The 7,782-nt window shown below is 44.8% G+C and overlaps 1 protein-coding gene across 4 annotated transcripts in view; it reads left to right on the top strand.

Moving 5' to 3' along the window:
• Window positions 1–374: 374 nt before the first annotated feature.
• Window positions 375–7,782, top strand: part of PCDH9 (protocadherin 9) — a 181,908-nt gene continuing 174,500 nt past the window's right edge. For 3 of the 4 annotated variants that reach the window (XM_027889557.1, XM_027889555.1, XM_027889556.1), the window contains exons 1-2: window positions 375–970; window positions 2,197–5,366. In XM_027889557.1, the coding sequence (XP_027745358.1) occupies window positions 2,331–5,366 (3,036 nt within the window). In that variant the 5' untranslated portion in view covers window positions 375–970; window positions 2,197–2,330. Of the gene's footprint in view, window positions 971–2,196; window positions 6,187–7,782 lie in introns of those variants that run through there. The other variant, XM_027889554.1, reaches the window with a different exon arrangement.

Genomic DNA, 7,782 nt, shown 5'->3' with positions numbered 1-7,782 from the left:
CCCCCCCCCCCCGGTGCGCTGCGCCCCCGACCGCGGAGCGCGCGCCCGCCCGCAGACCGGGTGGCCGCGACCCCCGCCTGCCGCCGTCCTTCTCTCGCCCCCCGCTCCCGCTGTGCCACTCCGCTCTCCTCTCCCGCCGTTTTCCTTCGCCCCCCGCCAGTCCCCTCCGCGCCCCGCGGAGCCCTCTCGCCGCCCGGCCGGGCGGGGAGCGACGTGCCCGGCGGCCAATGCCGGGGCCGCCTCCGCCGCCACCGCCCCCGCCGGCGCGGGCCAATGCGGAGCGGCGGGAGGGGTGGCCTCGCACCGCTCCCACCCTCCCTCTGGGCTTATTGAGAGTTATATCAAGAATTTCAGTTCAGAGAGAGAGAGAGAAGGAGAAGGAGAGAGCGTCTGTGAAGGAGAGAGGCTGGGAGGGAGGGAAGAAGGGAGGGAAAAGGGAAAGCGCCGCCGCTTCCTCCCGTCACTAAAGCAATAACCTATTAGGATTTTTTTAATATTTTTTTTTTTAATGGGCAACTGTCACCCCAAAGCTAAAGAGGGAGAAGAGAAGCACCGCCAGATCAACTCTTGCCATTTCCAGTCAGAAGTTGCAGACTTCATGTAGCTGCCTCTCCTCTGCCGAGAGAGGGATGGGAATGGTGTGCAGTGCAGAGTGGAAAATACCCCCCCTTTAAGAAGTGCACCGGATTTTTCTCTTGCTGTTTGTTTGGGTTGTTGCGTGCCCGTTAGACACCCAAAGGATCGCCGCTTCATAGGAATGAAACGTGGAGAGGATGACTAACGACAGAACTGTAAATTTGTTCCCTGGAGTTGCTAATTTGCCACCCCGAAGCAACACATATCTCGAGGACGAAGCGTTTGGCTGCTGCTGAATTCTCCAAAACTGGTGGTTTACCAGATGCATTGTGCTGTATCTGCTGGAACAGATCATTGCTTAGCTGCAGCAGATCGTCAAAGGTAGACAACTAACGTAAGTGCAAAGTTACCTTTACACTGGGATACATTTCCTTTAAAGAAAAAACAAAAAGCCAACACGCAGTATATTTAGCTAGGGAAAGAATCAGTGTTTGGGATTCAGTTGATGGTGGTGGCAAAGGCTCACCTAGTCGCTGTCTCTGCATCCCTACCTGCATTACTCTGCTGGAAGTAATCACGGGCATCAGTTCCCGTGCAGCTTAATGCAGATGAGATTAGTGCTCAGGGACTGCCCAGTTCCGTCAAACTGTAGGTGCCGGCAGCCTTGCACCCTGGTAATTCGCGGTTAGCAGTGCATGCAAACAGAAGTCTGTCCGTCGCTTTTTTTTTTTTTTTTCCCCACCTGCATTATTAGTCTGCAGTATTTATGTATGGCAGCTACTAACATTATCCTGAAGGGAGATCGGTGTCAATGGGGAAAGGCTGCACCTTTTTTCCTTCTCATGTCGTCAGAAAATGTATATTCCCCTACCCCCCCCCCCCCCCCCCCCCCCCCCGCCGTAAATATGCTTCCTGCCCCTAGGTTGCATTTGGAATTTCCAGCCTCCTGATTTAGACTATGTTTAAAAACAAACAAAGTTTCGGTTATTAAACAGAAGGAGAAGTATCCGACATCTGGAGAGGAAACACTGAGCTGAGAGCGTAAGAAACTAAGTCCTGTTATTGTCTCATCAGTTAACAAGGATGTGAAGTAGCCAGTGTCGACTGCTGCAGCAGCAGCAGCATGTCCGGGTGGTTATTTCCCAGTACGATGGCTTTAGAGGGGGATGCAGGACACAGGGCACTGAGAAAAATGTGGTTAGCAAGAGCTAAAAAATATGTATGGAAGCAAACAACAAATTACATTTGGCAGCTGACACAGCAGTTGGAATCCAGAAGTAGTCCGGGAAGGTTTTTTACTTGCACCAAATGACTGGGTGGAGGAGGGTAGAGGGGGAATGCACCTTATGGATTACACGGTGTACAAAGAAATTATTCAGAAAGTACGTGTCGAAATGGTAGCTACCCTTAATCCTGCAAGTAGTTATTTTCATTCGCGCTCTGTGCAAATGCAGCTGATGGGATATTGGTGCATTTGTCCAGACGGTTGCTTGTAAAAGGCAGCAGTAGGAAAATGTACTGCTGGAAGCGTGCATTGCAAAAACAAGTAGTAGTTGGAGATTGTGGATTTATCATGCCTAAAAAAACCAATAATGCTGTTCTGTGTGGTTGTGTTGACAGTGATGTCTCCAAATAAGAAATGAGATGTAATGCATCCTGCAGTCCATGCATGCCTCCTCTTGCAAATCACTCATCATTCCGCTCTGGAAACCTTTAAGTCCTAAAATCCGTGAAAAGAGAATAAAAACATTATCATGGACCTGAGGGATTTTTACCTGTTGGCTGCTCTGATTGCCTGTTTAAGGCTGGATTCTGCTCTAGCTCAAGAACTTATTTACACTATTAGAGAGGAGCTGCCTGAAAACGTACCCATAGGGAACATACCAAAGGACCTGAACATTTCTCATATCAATGCTGCCACAGGGACCAGTGCCAGCCTTGTCTACAGACTGGTGTCTAAAGCGGGGGATGCACCTCTGGTCAAAGTGTCCAGTAACACGGGGGAGATCTTTACAACATCTAACAGAATAGACAGAGAAAAACTCTGTGCTGGAGCTTCCTATGCAGAAGAAAATGAGTGTTTCTTTGAACTTGAAGTGGTGATTCTCCCTAATGACTTTTTTAGGCTGATTAAAATAAAAATCATTGTAAAGGATACTAATGACAATGCACCTATGTTTCCATCCCCCGTCATAAATATCTCCATCCCAGAAAACACTCTGATCAACAGTCGCTTTCCAATCCCATCAGCAACAGATCCTGACACAGGTTTCAACGGTGTGCAGCACTATGAGTTGTTAAATGGGCAGAGTGTCTTTGGACTGGATATTGTAGAAACTCCAGAAGGAGAGAAATGGCCTCAGCTGATTGTGCAGCAGAACTTGGACAGAGAACAAAAGGACACCTACGTGATGAAAATCAAAGTGGAGGATGGAGGTACCCCCCAGAAATCCAGCACAGCTATCCTGCAAGTCACAGTAAGTGATGTGAATGATAACAGGCCAGTGTTTAAAGAAAGTCAAGTAGAGGTCCATATACCAGAGAATGCCCCTGTAGGCACCTCTGTAATTCAGCTTCACGCTACAGATGCAGATATAGGAAGCAATGCAGAAATCAGATATATTTTTGGAGCCCAAGTCGCCCCTGCAACCAAAAGATTTTTTGCTTTAAACAACACCACAGGGCTGATTACAGTTCAGAGGTCCCTAGATCGAGAAGAGACTGCTATTCACAAAGTGACAGTGCTGGCTAGTGATGGTAGCTCTACACCAGCCCGAGCAACTGTCACCATCAATGTCACTGATGTAAACGATAACCCTCCTAACATAGACCTCAGGTACATAATAAGTCCCATCAACGGCACAGTGTACTTATCTGAGAAAGATCCCATCAATACAAAGATTGCCCTAATTACAGTTTCAGATAAGGACACTGATGTGAATGGCAAAGTGATCTGTTTCATAGAGAGAGAGGTTCCCTTCCACCTGAAAGCAGTTTACGACAACCAGTACTTGTTAGAGACCTCTTCTTTGTTGGACTATGAGGGCACCAAAGAATTCAGCTTTAAAATTGTGGCTTCTGATTCTGGCAAGCCCAGTTTGAACCAGACTGCCCTGGTAAGAGTTAAGCTGGAGGATGAAAATGACAACCCTCCGATTTTCAGCCAGCCTGTAATTGAGCTGTCAGTTTCTGAAAACAACCGGCGTGGTCTATACTTAACAACTATTAGTGCCACAGATGAAGACAGTGGGAAAAATGCAGACATTGTTTATCAGCTTGGTCCTAATGCCTCCTTTTTTGATCTGGATCGAAAGACAGGAGTTTTGACAGCCTCCAGAGTTTTTGACAGAGAAGAGCAGGAGCGTTTCATTTTCACTGTTACAGCCCGAGACAACGGCACCCCTCCTTTGCAGAGTCAAGCAGCTGTAATTGTTACTGTGTTGGACGAAAATGACAACAGTCCCAAATTTACTCATAATCATTTCCAGTTTTTCGTATCAGAGAACTTGCCAAAGTATAGCACAGTGGGGGTGATCACAGTGACTGATGCGGATGCTGGGGAAAATAAAGCAGTGACCCTTTCCATCCTGAATGACAATGAAAACTTTGTGCTGGATCCGTACTCCGGAGTTATAAAGTCCAATGTTTCCTTTGATCGAGAACAGCAGAGCTCTTACACCTTTGATGTTAAAGCAGTGGATGGAGGGCAACCTCCTCGCTCTTCTACAGCAAAAGTAACCATAAATGTGATGGATGTTAATGATAATAGCCCCGTTGTCATCTACCCACCTTCTAATACTTCTTTTAAGCTAGTGCCACTCTCAGCGATTCCAGGATCGGTGGTAGCCGAAGTCTTCGCTGTGGATATAGACACTGGCATGAACGCTGAGCTGAAGTACACAATTGTAAGCGGCAATAACAAGGGTTTGTTTCGGATTGATCCAGTGACAGGTAATATCACTCTGGAAGAAAAACCAACTCCTAATGATGTGGGGCTGCATCGCCTAGTTGTCAACATAAGTGATTTGGGTTATCCCAAATCCCTGCATACTCTTGTGCTTGTATTTCTCTATGTAAATGATACTGCTGGAAATGCCTCTTATATTTATGACTTGATACGCAGGACTATGGAAACACCTCTGGATCGGAACATAGGGGACAGCAGCCAACCCTACCAAAACGAGGACTATCTCACGATCATGATTGCTATTGTGGCAGGTGCCATGGTTGTCATAGTGGTGATATTTGTCACAGTTCTTGTTCGCTGTCGACATGCATCCAGATTCAAAGCTGCCCAGAGGAGCAAGCAAGGTGCTGAGTGGATGTCTCCCAATCAGGAGAACAAGCAAAACAAGAAAAAGAAAAGGAAGAAAAGGAAATCTCCAAAGAGCTCTCTTTTGAACTTTGTGACCATTGAGGAGTCCAAACCTGATGATGCAGTTCATGAACCTATCAACGGGACAATAAGCCTTCCAGCAGAGCTGGAGGAGCAAAGTATAGGAAGATTTGACTGGGGCACAGCACCACCAACAACCTTTAAGCCTAACAGTCCTGATCTTGCCAAGCATTACAAATCTGCCTCTCCGCAGTCTGCTTTTCATCTCAAACCTGACACTCCAGTTTCAGTGAAAAAGCACCATGTGATTCAGGAACTCCCGTTGGACAACACCTTTGTTGGTGGTTGTGACACCCTTTCCAAACGCTCTTCCACTAGTTCAGATCACTTCAGTGCCTCAGAGTGCAGTTCCCAAGGAGGCTTCAAGACAAAGGGCCCCTTACACACCAGACAGGTAAACGAGCACTTTTACTGGTCTATAAGTACTGCATACAAGTGCCCGATCAACCAGTATTAAAAGTGCCACTGTGTTGTGAGGTGTTTTTTGTTTCAGTCTAATTTAATTTAGTTAACATTATGGGGGGAACAAAAAAAAAAAAAAGGAAAACAAAACAAAACCCCAAGCAACAAAATCAAAACACCAAAACAAGAACAAATAAAAAAAACCCTTGACCCCTTTATCCTTTGCCTGGGGCTTAACCATGTGTTTGCAAAATGCATCTGATACTTTGGGTTTTGAAGAATAATTATTGTTAAGAATATACTATGCCTCTCTGCATGTGCACATACATGTGCATAAACAAAACTGAAAACTTTTTTTTTTCTCCCCAGTACTTGACTGTCCAAATGTAAAAGTTATGGAAGAACTCTTTCCCTTATATGCTAAATTTCAGTGAGAATATTTGACTGTTTCAAGATTGAAGGGATATGTACATTCTGTTTGAAATCTCGAAGTGAGTTGGCTTGAGTTTCTTTTACAGTTCAAGCTGATTTGGAACCTTGATAAGTTAGTGTTAATAAAGGGGTGAATTTGTGATTTTTTTTCCCTTACAAATGCAGCCAAATTTCCAAGCTACTGCATCAGTGAAGCACGTGGTTTATTGGTAGGATATAACTAAGCCATACAGAAGTCTTCCTCTGTTTGAGTTCAATATGATTTTGTTGTAATAGATGAAAGTTGGTATTGCATAGGCAGTTTGCTGCATATTTTAAAAAATGGCCAAAACATACTTTTGAAAGGAATGCTTTCTCTTAATACATCTGAATTATGCGGGGGGGGGGGGGGAAAGTCAGTCTATTGTAAATATTTTCTCATCTTAGTAATGCATAAGCGATCTGTCATAGCTCATTTTAAACTGTGAAACACGCCATATGAAGAGGGATTAGGAGGTTGAGAGACTCATATTTCAACCAAATCCAGCATAAGTGGTTGTTTTTTTTTTTTTTTTCTTAGGTCTTCTAATAATTCCTTGCTAATAAAGATTTAAATGCGGTGCTGTCTAATTTATTTTATGGGTGCTTGTCTGTGGCTGCCGCGGGAGCGGCCGCGCCGCCCGTAGATGGCGCTGAGGCACCGCGCGGCCCGCGCTGGCCCGGCGCCAGCCCTGCAGTAACTGGGGGAGGAACGGGGGACTGAGGGTGGTGGGGAGGGGAAAGAGTGGGGCGGGGGGGAGGGGGGGAAGGGAAGGGAAAGATCGAGCTGATATTCCAGCCAAAGAACCTTTTATTTAATGGTAGTTGCACTGGAGTGGTCAGTAGTTAAGTCTGCGTCTTTGAAAGGCGGCTTCCTCCGTGCTCCGCTTTCGCCGCAGAGACTCGGTCGGGTTGTTGGGGAGTCGCGTCCGTGTTCCTTGCGGGCGCAGTACCTTCCAAGTGATGGTGTTTTCTCTGAATTTATTAGGGATGTGAATCCTTGGGAATCAAGTGAGACACGTTTAGGCTTGTCTTTGCAGAAAGATTTTGACAGTAGCCAAGTTTAGGTAAAGTCATCCTCTTGCTGTTGCATTAGCCTTATCTGAGATGACTGTGACGTTCCCAGGACTATGTCTTGACTTTGGGTTTCTGTAAGGTGTCACACTAACAAGATGCTAAGAGTAAAACAAGCACTTTTGAGGCAGTTTTATTAAAGTAACTGCTCTAAACCAACTCGTACTTACGAGACACTGAAAACATCACAGAAGAATCTCACAAAACCTTAGTCTTCTAAAGGACTTTAAAGAAGGGTATACTCCTCAAGACATCTTCAGGCTCTTACACAGCACAATACTTATACTGTCAGCTTAAGTTAAAAAAGAACTGATTTTAAAAAAATCCCGAAAAATTTATAGAAGAACTCTGTGTAATCTGTGGTTACTCAGCTGAAGTTTTCTCCCCAGTTTTAGTTACAAAATATAACACCCCTAAACCACACATTCCTTTTCTTTTCTGTGATGATTTTGATTTAGCTTAAATTAGCTTTCCAAACTCAATTGGGAATGTTAGACTTAACCCTCCGTAGTATCTAGAGGCAGTTAAGACCCCAAAAATTATTTACCTGATAGAATATATAAACTCTGGACAGTGATATTGAACATAAGGGGGAAAAAAACCCCACACCCAAACAAAAACTCTAGGCAATATTTCCACAGTTACCTGTGTTCATTACATTAAATACACTGGTGTCCATTTAATAATAATAATAGCAATAATATCAGTCATTATACCTGTATACGGACCTGATTCACATTTCTCTGAGGTCTTGTGAATAGTTTTTGAAATCAGCAGATATGATTTGGATTGCTTCCTGCAAAATCTGTATTGTTATATATAACTGAAAATGTAAGTCTTAGGTAGACAGTTATCTAAACTGGGCTTGTGTATTTTTATTATGT

Source organism: Empidonax traillii, unplaced genomic scaffold, assembly GCF_003031625.1.
Source record: "Empidonax traillii isolate 1590-97213 ecotype Southwest subspecies unplaced genomic scaffold, ASM303162v1 scaffold265:size1167950, whole genome shotgun sequence".
Lineage (NCBI taxonomy): Eukaryota > Metazoa > Chordata > Aves > Passeriformes > Tyrannidae > Empidonax > Empidonax traillii.
This window is presented reverse-complemented; position numbering and strand designations above follow the sequence as displayed.